This window comes from Lemur catta, chromosome 8, assembly GCF_020740605.2.
Source record: "Lemur catta isolate mLemCat1 chromosome 8, mLemCat1.pri, whole genome shotgun sequence".
Lineage (NCBI taxonomy): Eukaryota > Metazoa > Chordata > Mammalia > Primates > Lemuridae > Lemur > Lemur catta.
Window position 1 is genome coordinate 79980245 of NC_059135.1, and position 18460 is coordinate 79998704.

Consider the following 18460-nt stretch of genomic DNA (forward strand, 5'->3'; position numbering starts at 1 on the left):
AATATGCATAATCTTGGTACTTTAAAATGTTGGCCCTTTAATATAGCGGATGACATTTATTTCTTGGGACAGCTATTTCTGCTTAAGTCTCTGAAGTGAGTAGAAAATATAAATTGTGCTCAAATGCTAGAGAATGTAGTCTTTCCCCCAATTTGTTTTTTACTACACATAAATAAAAACTTTCTAAAAAGTGATAAAACCACTTTATCACCAAAACTACTTTAAAGAAAAAAGTGTTTTTAGAAACTGACTGGAAATCCACACATTTGCTATGCAACAGCATGATAAAATGACAATTTCTCAAATTCTCAGTAAAACTAATACCAAAATTCATTCTTATCGTATAGAAGTGCCACCACTGGGCATAAGGAAAATTACTTTAAAAAGAATGTTGAAATTGTGAAACAAATGCTGAAGAGCATGCCAATTCAGTTAGGAATTTAGCCTCCAGAATGCAGGAAAAATAATCATAGAAGGTTAACATTAAGATGTCCCCCCTGTTGTGCTTAGATATTGGAGGTTTAATACTTCACTGTGCACAGCTTCCCATATGAGGATTGCCTCCTCTTCAGTATTTTTTGTGGTTAGATGTTTATTTGTTTGTACTAGGGAAGAAAACTGATGACGATCTTTTATGTTATTAAAATTATACATGATCTCATATCTAGCGTCAACTCTAGGTCACAAGTAATGTGCTTTTCTTTCTGGGTTTTTCCTTCTGATTCACAGAAACATTGGTCAAAGCAGAATGGCTGTAAGCTTATTTGATATGTTAAGAAATATTTGAGTGGTTATGTGGTTTAAAAAATAAGTATTCCTAATATATATAACTAAATTATTTGTGATACATAGTTGTTATGTTTAACATTAAACTTTGAGGTTAATTTTAAATGTTTTTGGAAAATATTTTGAAATTGAGTCACCAGTTGTGATAAGGGATGGGAAAACAAACAGTGATATAGTTAGTTTTAGTGGAGACATGAAAAATGAGTACATTTTCTTTTATTTGAGATTTAATTACTTGATGTTTTCTATAAAAATGTTATATTTTAACAAAGCCTAGAATATTAATACTTTCTATAAAATATGACAGTGAATGACAGAAGCTATGGTATTTGTTATACTATAAGTACTGTAACTATAATTCAAAATATGCATAACTTTATCCAATTTTAAATACTTAAACTTGCTTTCCCCTCCATCTCAGTCAATCATAGTTGTCCTGATGATCAGTTTAAATGCCAGAGTAATCGCTGCATCCCCAAGAGATGGCTTTGTGATGGAGCTAATGATTGTGGGAGTAATGAAGATGAATCCAATCAAACTTGCACAGGTAAAGGTTTGCTTGGATATATACATAAATCGCCTCCTAAGTTTGTCTCCATAAAAATGCAGGTCAATGCTTTGAACTAAGCTGAACCTTCCTAGTGCTGATGATCTGATTATTGCAGTAGTAAATGAATTCAGAGTTTGATGCCACAAAGGCTAGAATACAAATTATCTTTTACTTAATCCTTGGGCACGACTCTGCTTTCCAAACTAATTTGGCACTTCATCTATCCATATGGGTTGACTGTTAACACACTACTTGTACAAGACTTGTCCTTGCTAAATCTTACTTGGCAGTGGAGGTTGAGGTTTGTTAGCATGCTGTGATATAGGTCATCTCACAAAGGAGGACTATTTTTTTTTTTTTACTTTAAAAAAATAATTTATAAATTTATGTAGTTTCCTATTAAATACCTCTGTGAATAATTTTCCATTCATAGCACATTATTTATATGATGTAGGTTTTTTTCTTTTCTTTTCCATGAAATCCCAAGAGCACTAGCCTATTTATATTTCCATATAATCTATCCCATTGTAATAAATGTTTGAGTCCCTAGCCAGATTCTCATTGAATGGAAATATACAGCTTGTGGTACAGGTTACAACAGAATGCCAGAAAGGTCATTATTAGTCAGATAAATGTTGAAAAATGATACTGACTAGCAGCAGCCTAGTGCTTCTTTTTAAATGATGAAAAAAGTAGTACATTTGATGACTTGTGTTGATATGATCAGTAAGAACTGATTTTTTAAAAAACATTACATACAACAACATCAAAACATATCAACCACACCACCAACTCTTTCTCTCTTTATCAAAGTAAGCCTTACTAAGTAAAAATTATTATTATAAAGGATTAGTGAATACTCTAGAGCAACATATAGAGAAAACACTCAGAGGTCGAGAAGTTTGGTTTCTACTGTTGGTTTTGCTACTTAGAAAGACTTATACCTCTCTGAACCTCAATTTCCTCATGCATTTCTTTTCCGCACAGTAAGAGTATGAATTAACTAGAAATTATTTCCAAAGACCTTTTTAATACATAAGAAACAGCAATGGCAAGAGCAGAAGAATTACCATTCCATAATCCTCACCTGTGTCTTATATTCGGCTTTTTCCATAGTGACATATTTTCTAAGAATCCATGGGCCAGTTATTCTGTTGTCCCTTGATTAAAAACCTCACCTAATATTTTAGAGTAATTGAATTTTTTTAAAGATTCTTTTGTGTGTATCTCACAAAGTTGTTTTACAAAAGACTTTCTAAGAGAAAGGAACCTCTAGAGACCATCTGGTCATAAATGAGACCTTCAGGGCCATTATTTTATAGATGTGGAATGAAAGTGGAGACTTGCCTTAGCTCAGAGCACTAGCAGATTCTAGTATAGGGGAATTTCAACCCATGAGTTTTGTCTCCAAGGCTTTTGCTCTTTATGCCAAACTACATAATCCTGCAGATTAGCTAGAATTTAAGCTATGGTTAATTTAACTTTACTCAAGTTGCTCCTGCAATATCACTATAATTTATAATGAAACATTTTTAAGCTAGTTCAATTATTATTCTTTTAAGGCTAAGGTTCAATTCCAAGATTATGCTTTATTATATCCTAAACAAACAGATCTGCTTTCACCTTAAAATAGAAGGCAAAAAAAAAAAAAAAAGAGAGAAGGCATTGCTGATTTGATTCGTAATACTATGCCTTCTTCATTTCTACTAGATTTTAAAATATGCTTACTTCTACATGATTTTCAAAGAAGCATTTGTGGTAGGGCCAAGTACTTATAGTAGTAAAAATGGAAATGCTTTTGTATAAGAGCAAAGAAAATAATATTAATTAATAAGATTTCTAAGATACTCAAGTACTATATAGTCCACTAGGAAATAAAACATACCTTGCATAAATGCCACTTTAAATGATGCCTGCTGAAATCTGCCACTCAGTACTAGATCTTCTTGTCAGTATACTTATGGCAGATATTATAGTCACAGTACACCTGAAGAACTTGAATAAAAAGAAGAAAGAGAAAAATAAATATGCCTTTTAGCTCTGAAAACTATGAAGTGTGTGGTCATGTTACAATGTACTCCCATTTCATTTTACAAAAATATATGAATGGGTCACATAGCTTACCATACCGGAAAAAAATGTTAAATTCATATAGACCATTTCCCTGGCTGGATAATTTATATCCATTTCTAAATATAGGTGTATACATGAATATATATCTTAGATAAAAAGACTTTCTTCTGGGGAATTATTTTGTAATTGAATCCACTGTCCTGTAGCCATTAGCATTGTGACCATTTTATATCTAAAAAAAAAAAATATTTCCCACAGGAAGCCAATTTCCTATTTAATTCCTTTGGGATTTCTCCCTCATGAATCTGTTGATTAATTATTTACTAACGCACTGCTGAAAGAATGAGGGAAAATATGCAGTATCTTTCTTTAAGAAGCTTAGGAGTGAAGAGTGGGAAAAAGATATGTAAACAGCCTATTCCAAAGCAATATTGAAAGTACTAAATTTAATCACATGGGAGCACATATGAAGAGTGTGGAATTTAACCTTTAGTTATCTGGGAAGACTTCCTTAAGGAGGCAATGTCCAATCTAAGCCTTATAAAAAAGCTTAAGAAAAATTCCTTTCTATTAGATCTAAACAAAGAAATAAACAGTAGCATAGTAATTGCTGGGGACTTCAACACCCTACTGACAGAGCTGGACAGATCATCGAAGCAGATAATCAATAAAGAAACACTGAATTTAAATGAGACTCTAGAACAAGTGGAGCTAACAGACATTTACAGAACATTTTACTCAAAAACTGCTGAATATACATTCTTCTTATCAGCACATGGGACATTGTCTAAGACTGTACATATCTTAGGCCACAAAATGTCTCAGCAAATTAAAAAAAAAATTTGAAATCATACCATGTATCCTCACAGACCACAGTGGAATAAAACTAGAAATCAATTCCAAAGGAAACAATCAAATGAATACAAAGTCATGGAAATTAAACAATCTACTGCTGAATGATCCTTGGGTCCATGAGGAAATTAAGATGGAAATGAAAAGACTCCTTGAACTGAGCAAGAAAGGGACACAAGCTATCAAAATCTATGAGATACAGTAAAAGAAGTCCTAAGGGGAAAGTTCATAGCCTTAAATGCCTACATCAAAAAGACAGAAAGATCACAAATTAACAATATAATCTTACATCTCAAGGAACTAGACAAAAAAAAGCAAACCAAATCTAAGCAGGCAGAAGAAATAACAAAAATCAAAGCAGAACTAAATGAAATGGAAACTGAAAAAACAATACAAAGGATCAACAAAATAAAAAGTTAGTTCTTTGAAAAGATAAACAAAATTGATAGATCACTAACCAGATTAACTGGAAAAAGAAGAGAAAGAATTCAAATAAGTTCAATCAGAAATGAAAAAGGAGACATTACAACTGATACCGTAGAAATACAAAATATCATGTGGTTTTATGAATACTACAAAAACTTCTGTGCACACAAACTAGAAAATGTGGAGGAAATGGATAAAGTCCTGGAAACACACAACCTGTCAAGCCTGAATCAGAAATTAATTTAAATCTTACGTAGACCTAAAATGAGCAGAGAGATTGAAGCAGTAAAAAAAAAAAAAAAATCTCCAAACAAACAACACCAAAAAAGCCCCAAACCAGATAGATTCACAGTGGAATTCTACCAGAACTACAAAGAAGAACTGGTACCTAAGCTACAGAAATTATTCCACAATGTTAGGAAGGAGGGGATCTTCCCTAATTCATTCTGTGAAACCAGTATCACCTTGAAAGCAAAAACCCAGGAAGGGACACGACAAAAAAAAAAAAGAAAATTGCAGACCAATATTCCTTATGAACATAGATACAGAAATCATCAACAATATAGTCGCAAGGCTAATTCAACAGCACATCAAAAAGATAATTCACTATGATCAAGTGGGTTTTATCCCAGGGATGCAAGGGTGGTTTAATATATACAAATCAATAAATATGATTCACCATATAAGCAGAAGTAAAAACAAAGACCAAATGATCATCGCAATAGATATGGGAAAAGCATTTGATAAAACCCAGCACCCCTTCATGATAAAAACCTTCAACAAACTAGGCCTAGAAGGAGCATATGTCAACCTTATAAAAGTCATATATGACAAACCCACAGTCAACATCATACTGAATAGGGAAAATTGAAAGCATTCCCCCTAAGAACTGGAATGAAACAAGGGTGCCCAACTGTCACTGTGTCTATTCAACATAGTACTGGATTCCTAATCAGAACAATCAGGTAAGAGAAAGAATAAAAAGGTATTCATCTTAGGAAAGAAGAGGTCACACTATTTCTGTTCACTGAAATGATCTTATATCTAGAAAAACCTAAAGACTCCACCAAAAGACTCCAAAAATTGATAAATAAATTCATCAAAGTCTCAGGTTAAAAAATTCATGTACACAAAGCAGTAGTATTTCTACATACTAATAACAGTCAAGGTGGGAGTCAAATCAAGGACTCAATACCATTTACAATAGCTACAAAGAAAATAAATACCAAGGAACAAATTAACTAAAGAGGTGAAAGATCTGTAACAAGAAGAACTGCAAAACACTGATGAAAGAAATTGCAGTTGACACAAGGAAATGGAAATACATCCCACACTCATGAATTGGTAGAATCAACATCATTAAATTAATGTCCATACTGCCCGCAGTGATTTACAGATTTAATGCAATCCCCATCAAAATACCAATGCCATATTTCATAGATCTAGAAAAAATAATTCTGTGCTTCATTTGGAACCAAAAAAGATCCTGAATAGCCAAAGCAATCTTAAGCAAAAAGAAAAAAATCTAGAGGCATCACCTGACTTCAAATTATACCACATGGTTATATATAGTAGCCAAAACAGGATGGTACTGGTATAAAGGTAGAGACATAGACCAATGCAACGAAATAGAGAACCCAGAAAGAAAACCATCTACCTTCAAACAATTGATCTTCAACAAAGCAGACAACAACATACACTGGGAAAAGGAAGCCCTATTCAATAAATGGTGCAGCAAAAAGTGGTATACCATGAGCAGAAGAATGAAACAGGACCTTTATCTCTTGCCATACATAAAAATGTATTCAAGGTGGATAAAAGGCTTAAATGTAAGGCACGAAACCATAAAAATTCTGGAAGACAACATAGGAAAAACTCTTCTAGACATTAGCCTAGGCAAAGGATTTATGAGTAAGACACCAAAGGCAATTGCAGCAACAACAAAAATAAATAAATGATACTTAATTAAACTAAAATGCCTCTGGCCAGCAAAGGAAATAGTCAACAGACCGAATAGACAACCTACGGAATAGGAGAAAATATTCACAAACTATACATCCAACAAAGGACTGATATCCAGAATCTACAGAGAAGTCAAAGAAATCCCCAAGGAAAAAAATTAACAATCTCATTACAAAGTGAGCAAAAGACATGAAGAGCAGTTTTTCAAAAGAAGATAGAGAAATGGCCAATAAACATATGAAAACATACTGAACACCACTAATTACCAGGGAAATGCAAATTAAAGCCACAATAAGGTATCACCTTATCCCTGTCAGAATGGCCATTATTTAAAAAAACAAACAAAGAAACAAACAAAAAAAAAAAACATAAAGAAACAATAGATGCTGGTATGGATACAAAGAGAAAGGAACATTTATATACTTTTGGTGGGACTGGAAATTAGTACAGATTTTCCTCTATGGAAAACAGTATGGAGATTCCTCAAAGAAAGAAATGTTGACTCACAATTCAATCCAGCAATCCTTCTACTGGGTATCTACCTAAAGGAAATGAAGTCATTTTATCAAAAAGACACCTGCACTAGAATGTTTATTGCAGTAAAATTCACAGTTACAAAGATATGGAATCAACCTAAGTGCCCATCAATTCATGAGTGGATTAAGAAAATATGGTATATATACCATAGAGTACTATTCAGCCACAAAAAGGAAGGAATGAAATCATGTCTCTTGCAGTAACTTGGATGGAACTAGAGAACATTATCCTGAGTAAAGTATCTCAGGAATGAAAAACAAACACCACATATACTCTAATAATTGAAAGCTAAATAACGGGCACACACAGCACAAAGAGATGTAAAGGACATTGTAATCTAAGAAGGGGGAGGATGGGGGAGGAGGTTAAAAACTTACTTATTGGGTACAATGAATACTCTTCTGGTGACAGGCACACTGAAAGTCCTGACAAGCATTATACAAGGTTTCCATGTAACAAAAACTGTATCCCCTTAATTTTTGGAATTTTTAAAAGTGAGAAAAATTCCTAAATAATGATTCAAGCCATTTAATTAGGAACAATAAAATAATCTGATAAAAACAAAGCATTAGCAATATTATGGGGAAAAGAAACTGTCATACATTCTTGGTGTGTATGTAAATTAATTTACTACATTGGAAAGCAATTTGGCCAATCCAACAAATGTGAAGACGTACATACCTTAACTCTGTAATTACATTTCTAGGCTTATATTCTAATATCTGTGCACAAGGCAGCATGAATAAAAATCATCATTGCCCTAGTGCTAGTAATAGGGAAAAAAGTTGAAATAACTCAAATGTTCATTAACAGGAAAATTTATAGGTATACTGTGTTTTATTCACATAATAGAACGTTATTAATAATTAAATAAGTGAATTAGAACTCAAGTATCAACAAAAAAAGAATTTTAAAAAATTAAACAAAAACTGAGTTGTAGAACATAAACAATACTATTTATATAAAGTATAAAAATGTAAAATAACTTTATACAGCGCTTATGAATCCATAACTGCATAGGAATAACATTAGAAATATGTCTGGAAATAAAAAAAAATGAAAACAAATTTAGGACTACGGTTGTCTCTGTAAAAAGAGGGAGGGAAATAAATGTGATTGGAAAGGATTACATAGGGAACTTCAAATGTAACTATAATGAATTCTTTATAAATTAGATAAAACCAAAATATGTAGAAAATGTAGAAAAAATTAATATTTGATATAGCTATATGATAGTAAACACGTGTTAATGACATTGTTCCCTATATCTTTGTAGGTGATAGAACTATTTTATTGGGAAAAAAAATGAAAAAATGAGCAACATAGATTGTCCAGAGTGGGGTGAAGTGAATAATAGGAGAGAGGGTTGGAGAATTTGCCTGAAGAGAAAACAGCACATACACAGAGGGCTGGAGCAAGTTGCACAGTCAGGGGCTTGGTAGCCATTCTCTCTCAACATCTAAAATATCTACTTAAGAGGGAGACCCAGAGGCTAAACATGAATATCAGTTAGATTTGAAATTCTTTTTCCTCATAGTAACCATGATAATTTTTAGATTCAAGCCTAGGTAATTTCAGACCATTATTTCTTCCTCCCTACAGAGCTCTGGTTACATTACATAATATTTGCTCTTCTCATATTCTCCACCAATTTTGACTAAATTCAGACTAGACAAGTATAATTGTATTTAAAAAAATAATGTATTAAAAATCAGACTTTTCCAAGACAAATGGTGCATTTTGATATGACATAGGCTTTATTTAAATAGAATGCATTTGATTAAAATGCAACAAAGTTGAGGTGTAGGAATAGTGGTACTCTCCTTCCTTGTATAGTGCACGTGCATTATAGGATTCCTCACTGCTACATGGCTGCAGGAGAAGCATGGTAAGTAATAGGTAGAACTATTCACATAGTGATAGTGAATCTCTGATTCAATTGCTAGATAAACAGTTCTCCTGGAGGAAGTGCAAATGTCCTCTTCCTTAGAGCAGCTTTTGCTACCATATCAGTCTTCTAGGGCTGGTCTGCTAATCTCACCTACAAACTAACTTAGATCAGATGGGGACAAGAACTGAAAAAGTAAAAGCGTTTTCTTCAGACAGATCCATTGATTAGAAAGTGATAATTTAGTCAATCTGATTATATCATGTAGACAGGCAATACTTGGAGATTTGTGGAATGAAGCATCTTTCTCATCTGAAATCAGTTAAATTTACTTAGACTAAGTGAATAATTTTCTCCATGATTAGAACAGAACATAAATTAATATATCTTCAGGGTATTCTTTCCCTCAATAATAATCAGTAAATATTCTTTGGAATAATAAGTCTTAACAGTTCCTCCAGCTTCAGAGTTAATGAGATGACAACATCACAATGTGAGATAGGTCATACACAATGTGAGCCAGGTTCTTAGAAGTTCTTTCTCATTTTCCTCTCTAATCACTATAGCTTTCCTAATGAAAAAGCAAACAATCTAAGAAAACTTTGCTAGAATTAAATCTGAATTTTTGGGAGAGAATACAATGATGTGAGAATGTCAAATAAAAGAATATTAGATTGGATAAATTTAATATATTCTTATTATGGGTTAATTAAAATTTAGTTGAGATGAAAACATATAATAATGTCTTTTTATTTAAACCAAGAAAGCAAGAAAGACTAAAGGAATGAAATAGAGAATGAAGAAGGAAGAAATACAGAAAGAAAAAGAAAGGAAAAAAGAGAAGGTGGGAGGAAAGTTAGAGAAGAAGGAAGTAAAGAATTGAAAAAAAATCCCCTCATTAAATTTCTCTTAAAATTCAAAAGGAAACAGCATACTTATTTTAACTAATGAAATAGGGGTATGTAAGAGAAAAATTATTAATTTCCCTCACACTTCTATTTTACCCTTTCTACCAAGTAAACTAATGCTAACATTAGATCTTGTATGTATCCTTCTACGTCTTTCTCTAGGCTAATACAAATACACCCTCTCTCTCTCTCCCTCTCTCTCACTCACTCTGTATATATATGCTTTATATATGTACTTTATTTAAGCAGGCATAGTTTAAAAAATTACATAGGAACTTTATTTTAGTACAAATTTTAGAATAGCTTAACAGAAAATCTGTAGAATTAGCCAAATAAAACAACATAGAAATATTTAATCCTACTTGAAATTTTAATATTGAAAACTTCAGAAGCATATGTTTTTTGGAATATTAAAATTGGTTAATTTAAATTAATGGTCAATTTGTAAAATGGGAAAAAATCAGATATTGCATAAAATATTTTAGATTCAGGATGCTTACCCACACAAGTAAAGCCAAATGCATACTGTAATAATTTTCCTCATATTTCTAATTGCAGACACTGAGAATAGAAATGGTATATCCAGTCCGATGTATCAAACCAAGCCAGTAAATTTTTTATTTGTTTTACCTAAACAATCTTTAAAGTATTCACTAATAATGGGTACACACAAACTATGTATATAACTTTAAAGAAATTATTTTAAATAACCTTTGAAACTCTAGTTTATGGTACCCATTTTAGTGTTTAATTGACTTGGCTTTCAACCACTCTCTTTTATATCAACCATTAATACCCAATTTCACAGCGTGTTTCGATGAAACAGAAACACATCCTTAAGATTCTCAAGCCCAGGAAATGGGAGGAAGTCTATTAGCTAATCAAGGTCCCTTATTATAGCCACAGAAATTCAGACACCAGTTGTTCCTTATCTGTCCAAAACCTCACCTAACCAAAATATTTATGGGTCTGAATATACCCTTTCCAACATATCCCATTTTTTTCTCTAGTCTAGTGAAAAGAAAGGGTGGATGGGTTACTGATACAGAGACAGATTTGTAGTTCAGAGGAACAAAATAAAAAAAAAAATCAAACATTAAAAATAACAGTAGGTAACAACCAGAGCCCTGGGGGAAGAGGCAGAGAAGTTATTTAGGCTTTCATGCTTTCAAAATTTGACCTGATTGTAATAGAAAAGGGCAATCAAATTCCCTGTAGAACATAACTCCTTTACTGAATAATTTTAAACCACTGCCTTTGGCTAACATAGAATGCAAGGTTCCATGTTTGTGTTTGTTGAAACCCTTAAGAGAGCCCAAAGCAAAGTTCATTAATATACTTTGATTAAAAAGTCATATTTTTAATATAATTGTGCTAAAAGTGAGTTTTAAAAAGTCATCTTAAAGCTAAATGTGTGTTTTATAAAATATGTTCTGCATTTTGACTTCATATAGTGGATAATTTAGAGATCAAAAGGTAAATGCATGAAAAATGAGGAAAAGGACAATTATAACCTCATGACTATAAACTACATACCCTGACATAGTGCCCAAATGCTTCCTTCAACATTATGGCAAAAGTTTTCTCGGTTTTTTGGCAAATGCTATCCAGAATTCTTCTGTGTTAATTAAAAGTTGGATGAAATTTAATTCAACTATATATTCATAAGCACGTGCTGGGCAAAAATTTTAAAATAATGAATTCCTAGCTTCATTTATTGAATTGTGTGAGGATTACTGAATATCTTGTCATTTAGCAGTCATTTTAATTGGAGGGCAAATTGTGAATTTTAGAGAAGATGAACAAGCTGGTATTGAGAAACATTAAATAAAAATGTACTTTAAAAATATTTTATCTTAATAGAGAAATATGATATCTTACATGTAAAAGAGATATTTCATGTTTTATATCCTCAATGTTGTTCAAAAGGCCTCTTATGTTTTTTTTTTTTGTATATTAATTGATCATCATAGCCAGAACATGCCAGGTAGACCAGTTTTCTTGTGGAAATGGGCGTTGCATTCCCAGAGCATGGCTGTGTGACAGGGAAGATGACTGCGGTGACCAGACAGATGAAATGGCATCTTGTGGTAAGTTGTGAGTGAAACATTTGTTAGTAGAGACTGTGTCAGATAGAACATTCTATCACTATAATTCCTTTAAAAGGCTTAGGATATGTTACTTTTCATTACAGCCTTTGGACCTTAATATGTACTTTAAGGAGAACTTCAGAATATATGCCCTCCTCAGCTAAAATACACAGATCCAAACATTGCAGATTTTATTAGAAGGTGGTTATACATCTAACAGGACATTCTCAAATGTTCATTTTTAATCTTATGTCTAAAATGATTAAACTTGTCAAACAGAATAGCTCATTGAGTAACATTTGAAGTAAATGAAGACATGTTTCTTGTTGGCATATGTATATTATATTCTGGGAGCAGTAAATAATCCAGGCTAAGATTACATAGGGTAAATCGTTTGTTTCATTTACATAGAGTCATGTGATTCTGACAAAATTGTTATTAGTTTAAGATGATATTTTTGTTGATGGCAAAATTCCCAGTCACTTTCTACAGATTCTCCTACTTTTGAAAATAGTAAAAATTTATTGTTAAATAACATTGTAAATTTAATTAATTAATCCCATTTGTACTTATGATTCAGAATGTTTCACTATCATTTGTTTCAACAATGTATGAACATAGTCAAACACAGTAAGAAAATGAAACATGCTTTCTAAGACTTGTAGTTTCTTTCAGTCATGGCAATGGATTTTTAAAATTACTATGGGGAAACTTTATCCATAAATTAGACATGTGTAACACATTTATTATAAATACAATGCAATTGCATATACATTTTACTAACTTAACCCCATGTTATACTTTTAACAGTAGGAAAATAAGGTTTTTTTTTTACCCCTCTATTTAAATGCCTGTATTTAGAGAATGTTTATCTGATTTTTTAAAAACTTTTCTTACACTAGACTATTAAGTCCATGTAGACATTTGAGTTTATAACCTCTGAATAAAGTATAGATAAAGTAAGTAGTACTAATTGACATGATAAAGAACACAATTACAGTGTTGTAGAAGAAAGCAATAGAGAACCACCCAACAGAAAATTAATTGTACATTTTATAGGTAGAATATCTGGAGCCTGGCCAATAAAGTGGGGTAAGCAGTGTATTCTCACTCCTTTCCAATGAACAAACTAATTGTGTGGTCCAAAATCTGGCAGGGTCTGCGGCTAAGTTGCTTTGTTGTTATTTTTTTCTTTTGCTTCCTTTCCTATTTTGAGCATCCTCATCTAGAGTATACCAAAATGGTAATGAGTAATCTCAAAACATTAAATACAGAGAGGCTTTGGAATCAGAGTCTCAATTCTGATAAGAAATGCCATGAAAACAATATAGATTAGGAAAATAAAGTATGAGCTCATTAAAGAACTTCTATTAGGTCTTTGATCTGATTTATTTTTTAGTAACAGGTCTAGGGCAAGACCTTTTTCTTTATTCTAATAATAATTTATTTGAATCAAATAAATTATTTGGGGAGGGGAAAATGCCTAAGATTTCAATAAAAAACTAAATAATTATATCAACATTACTTATATATCTTTCATGAGGTGAGGGGAAGAGGGATTGGAAGAGCTGCCAAACATATATTTTATTACTGTCCAACATATTACTGTCCACATTTTACAGATAAAGGAATAGAGACATAGCAACTTGCCTGAGATCACAAGGCTAATAAATAGCAGGGCAAGGCTATGAATTCAGTCATGCTTAAAACTGAAACCTAACCATTTCAGCTTGACTTTGTATTGAAATGATTAGATGGGGAGATTAGGGTGCAGATAATACCATTATCTTGTTTGAATGTACATAAATTTATAATGGGCTTTATTCATTGGTATGTTAGCAAAGTTTTAACATCCACTAGTGAGGAGGAGCCCTGATGTAGTGTTTGCCTATTTTTATGCTGTAAATACTCTCACCATGGCCAATATCAAGTTGCCAATATCATTCTCTGAATATGAAATTAGGAAAAGTCATGCAGTAACCTACCAACATGTAATATTTTCACTGTACAAATACAACAGAGAAAAATAACTTCAAAAGCAATGTAGTAAAATTATTAGGAAATTACGAATCTTGAATACCTATTACCTTTGTTTAAACAGTATTTAATTGTAAATTTATAACAATTATTTTCTTTAAATAATACCATGTGCTTAACAACTGGCTCACAGAATCCCTGGAAATTTAAAAATAGGCTCTCACAAATTGGTGCAAGAAGCCTTTAGCACACAACTGAATATAAACATATTGTGACAATTTAGCTGTTAGATAGCTTGGTTCTGAAATATAACCAAATTTTATAGAGTATCATAGTCTCAGTATCATTTCTCCTTAAGAAGGTAGGAAATATGTTTTCTCTAAACATGTATCTCTCTTTAGTAACATACATTTACTTTTCAGATTGTCATTTTAAATCAAAATTTACATCAAAAGAGAAGCTGACAGAAAAACTCTAGTAGACACAGTCTCACTTTTAAGGTTATTATGAGAGAGAATGGCATAGATCTCTGCAACAGAAATTATTCCGGCACTGAATACAAAATGACAAAGACTGATTTTTTTAAAAAAAAGCAGTTAATGTATTTGACATTATGCTGTAAATATAGGTTCACATAATTCCCAGTTTTATTAAGCATCATTATAAAATTTGGACTGGTCATATTTTGCTTTTGCCTTTGGAATAAACCAAATTCCCAAAAGTCTAATCCTGCAAGAAGACTCTACAATCACATTTTTTTTATACTTCAGCTTCATAAGTAACCACTGTTATGTTTAATAGCTACTGTTTTATACTGAAAATAATATTAAAATTGAGATTTAAAAGCATGTGAAGCCTGTCATTAGAAATGCTTCTAATAGTAATTAGGAGTTGAAGGTACTGCAGCTGAGGGTCATATTTTCAGAGGAATTCACTACTATCTATTTACAATTCTAATTTATTTTACTTGCATTTGCCTTTACAAGTTAATTGCACATTTTAGGTTGAGATTATATGTGGGCACACACTTACATAATTAAGAAGGCCCTCTGAGGATTCTGCCTTAATCTTTAAACTGTTGTTTACCTTTTGCAGTAATCTTCACATGTAGAAAAGAGAATCTGTAAATTGGTAATGCAAACAAGTGGGGGCATATTTAAATTGTGAAGCCTGTGTTAGAAAAGGACCTTTGTCAAGAAACTGAACAATCTCCTATCAGGGATAAGATTAGCACTGGTTCTGAGCTTTAGCTTTCAGTAAAAGAATTATCAGGCAATGTTAAAATCATCTGCCCATCCCTTACTCCAGACTAATTAAATAAGACTCCCTAGGAGTGGGAACCAAGAATCAATACTTTTAATGCTTTCCAAATGGTATGAATGTATACTCAAGTTTGAGAACCATAACTTAAGGCAGTCGTTTTCAAGCTTGAGCTTACAACAGAATCTTCTGGGGGGCTTGTTAAAAGACAGATTGCTAGGGCCTCATTCCCAGAATCTCTGATCCAGTAGGTCTCAAGTGGGGCCCAAGAATTTACATTTTTAACAAATTCCCAGTTGATGCTGATCCTTTGTTACTAATCCATGGACCACACTTTAAGAACCACTGATTTAAGAGAGTGACCATTCATATTTGATTTTGTATTATGTCCATTTTATGACATAATTATGTTTATATAAGCAAAACTAATGTAAGATGGAAGCAATTATCCATAGAAATTTTCTTTCCATTTCCAAATTACAGCATTAAATATAAGGGCATTTTGTGATTAAACCTAATAATGTTGCAAACAACACATTTTTTTCCCCTTAGACAATTTGTAGCCAAAAAGAGTATAGTTGTTCATTTAAACTTTAGTTTGAGAACTTTGGCTCATTCTTTCTCCAAGTATCTAAACAAAGCTTACATTTATTATGTTTTAATGAATATGCTCTAATGTGAGTTGGTAACAATTAGTTCAAAGGGTTTAACTTCGAAAATTACCTAAAATTCATTACCAGATTGAAAGATAATTAAACGGGGTAAAAATACAAATTTCCTAAAATTTTCCAAGTTAATATTACTCCCTTTTATGGATGATGATCTTTTAAATCCATGAAGATAGTAGAATTGTGTCTCTTGTACTTGTAATCTTACTTGTGTGCTTGTAATCTTACTCCACACAAGTAAGGAGCAAAGAATATCAGAAAGAGAATTGGCAAGTGACAGACACAAAGATGAGAGAGAGAGAGAGCGCGCAAGAGCGTGTGCACTATCAAAAAATGAATTGTTACCCAGTTAAACAAGCATTAAATTGTATCTAAGATATTTTCAGCAAGATTACTAGAAAAACAAAGTTCCTGATTAAGTATGATATTTTTTTATTTTGTGAGGAATAAAACTGCATAAATATGTAACACGTTTAATGAGAATCCTTAATCTAGTGAAGTACTGACATGAAATATGATTATTGTTCAGCACTGCTCTTAACAGCTTTGCCATTCCTTACTAACATTTTGGCAGACACAATGACTCTTGTCACTTTTAGTTTCTGTAACTTGGTCAAATGCATTTAAAAATGCCAGTATTATGTCTTAGCCAAAGATTTCTCTTCCCCCAGGCTGGCTGGACTTGAGGTTCTAGGAATTTAGTATGGGGAGGAAAATGTGTCTTATTCATTCTACTTCTCCCTTATCTAGCCTTAGCTTTTCAGACAGAGAGGAGAGACGTAGGAAATAAGTAACATATTTTCAAGTAGGTCTATTGGAAATCTCCTGTCTGCTTCTTTATCATAACCTTCTGACATATGAGAAATGCAACTCTCTTCAGAGACTCTTGTGTGAGCTCTTCATAGATGCTTGAGATCTCACTCCTCTTTAGAGTTTCCTGAGTTGACTCCATCTTCTCATTTTTTCTCTCTTCCTCTTTTTCTTTCTTCAGGGTTTCCTGCACATCCAGACCTAGATCTCTTTTATCCCCCATCCCTTATCATTCCTATTCACAAGAGGTATATGTCATGGCTTTAAGCATGGGAGGTACATCTCATCACCTTACATTGCTAGAATCCCCTTCTTGGTGGACTGCCTGCCTTTTTGTTTGCACTACTAATGTAACAAAAAGTTTTGCTATCTTTTGCTTGGTTCACATTTTTTTGCTTTCCCAAATATTGTGAGCAGGATCCTCTCCTAATGACCTGCTTCTTGGGCCTGACAACACTCTCCAGTTATTTCTTCTTCTCTAGATACAGGATAAAAGGGCCGATCCACTTCTTAAGAAACATCTGATTGGTTCTCTTTTCTCAGGCACCCACAAAATTTCATGAATGATTCTCATGAGATCTCTCATTCTCTTGAATCCACTGATCTGTCTCCAACGTTGACTTGTGGAATACTCTCCTATTATATGGACTGCTTCCAAATACTGATTTCTCTCTATAAAATGTGGGGGTATTTAATGTCTCCTTGTTCTTAGTATTGGATCTAAGTTGTCCATGGCCATGGCAAAAGGAAGAATCCCATTATTACATGTATTTGTTCACTGAACTCACTGATTTTTCCTCTGTCTCTCTCCTTCTCCCTCTCCCATTCTTCCTTATCTCCTGTTAAAGCACATTGGCACTTGCAATACACGGAAATTTTGAAAGAGCAAGAAAAATTACCCCATTTTAGCTCTCACATTATAAGTAAGGAAACTGAAGCACTGAAAGTTGTATATCCAAAGTTGCAGAATGTGTTAGTAGATATGAGTTGGAGCTCAGTCCCATTCACTCCCAGGTGTTCATTTTCATAGAATCATAGTCTTTGGTAGTTAACTGAAATGCTAATTCAACCCCTTATCCAACCAATATAGGAAGTCATCTCAAACTGGTCCCAGAGATGTTTACCCAGTCATTGCTGGAATATTTTCAGGAACAAAGAACTGCCCACTTTACAGGACAGCTAATTCTACTGTTAGGCAGCAATCAATTGTCAGAACATTCTTCCTTTGTGCAGCCAATATCTGACTTCCGAAAAATTCTACCCACTGCTATTGTTCTGTCCTCTGAAGCTACAAATAATGAATCAATAACTTTGTCTGCAGTATGGCTCTTAAGATAACTAAAGACACTATCATGTCCTCCTAACCCTTCTCTTTTTCAGGTTCAGCATACCACCTCCTTCTACTTTTCCTTATGGGAACATGTTTACAAGGTCTTTCTCTACCAATTGTCCTGCTATGCATTCACTTGGATTTTCAATAATCTTATTAAAATTCAGGACCTAAAATGGAAAGTTGATGTTCAATGTGTATAGGGCTTCACATTTGAAAGATGAAAAAGTTTTAGAGATGTTGTATAATAATATGAATATATTTAATACTACTGAACTGTACACTTAAAATGGTTAAGATAGTAAATTTTGTGTTATGTATATTTAACCACAATTTTAAAAGA

The 18460-nt window shown here is 32.7% G+C and overlaps 1 protein-coding gene across 1 annotated transcript in view; it reads left to right on the forward strand.

Annotated features, from left to right (window-relative positions):
• LRP1B (LDL receptor related protein 1B) overlaps positions 1 to 18460 on the forward strand; it is a 1757623-nt gene that overhangs the window by 1065352 nt on the left and 673811 nt on the right. The window contains exons 17-18 of the mRNA XM_045559136.1: positions 1208 to 1333; positions 11956 to 12072. Of these exons, the coding sequence (XP_045415092.1) occupies positions 1208 to 1333; positions 11956 to 12072 (243 nt within the window). The remainder of the gene's footprint in view (positions 1 to 1207; positions 1334 to 11955; positions 12073 to 18460) is intronic.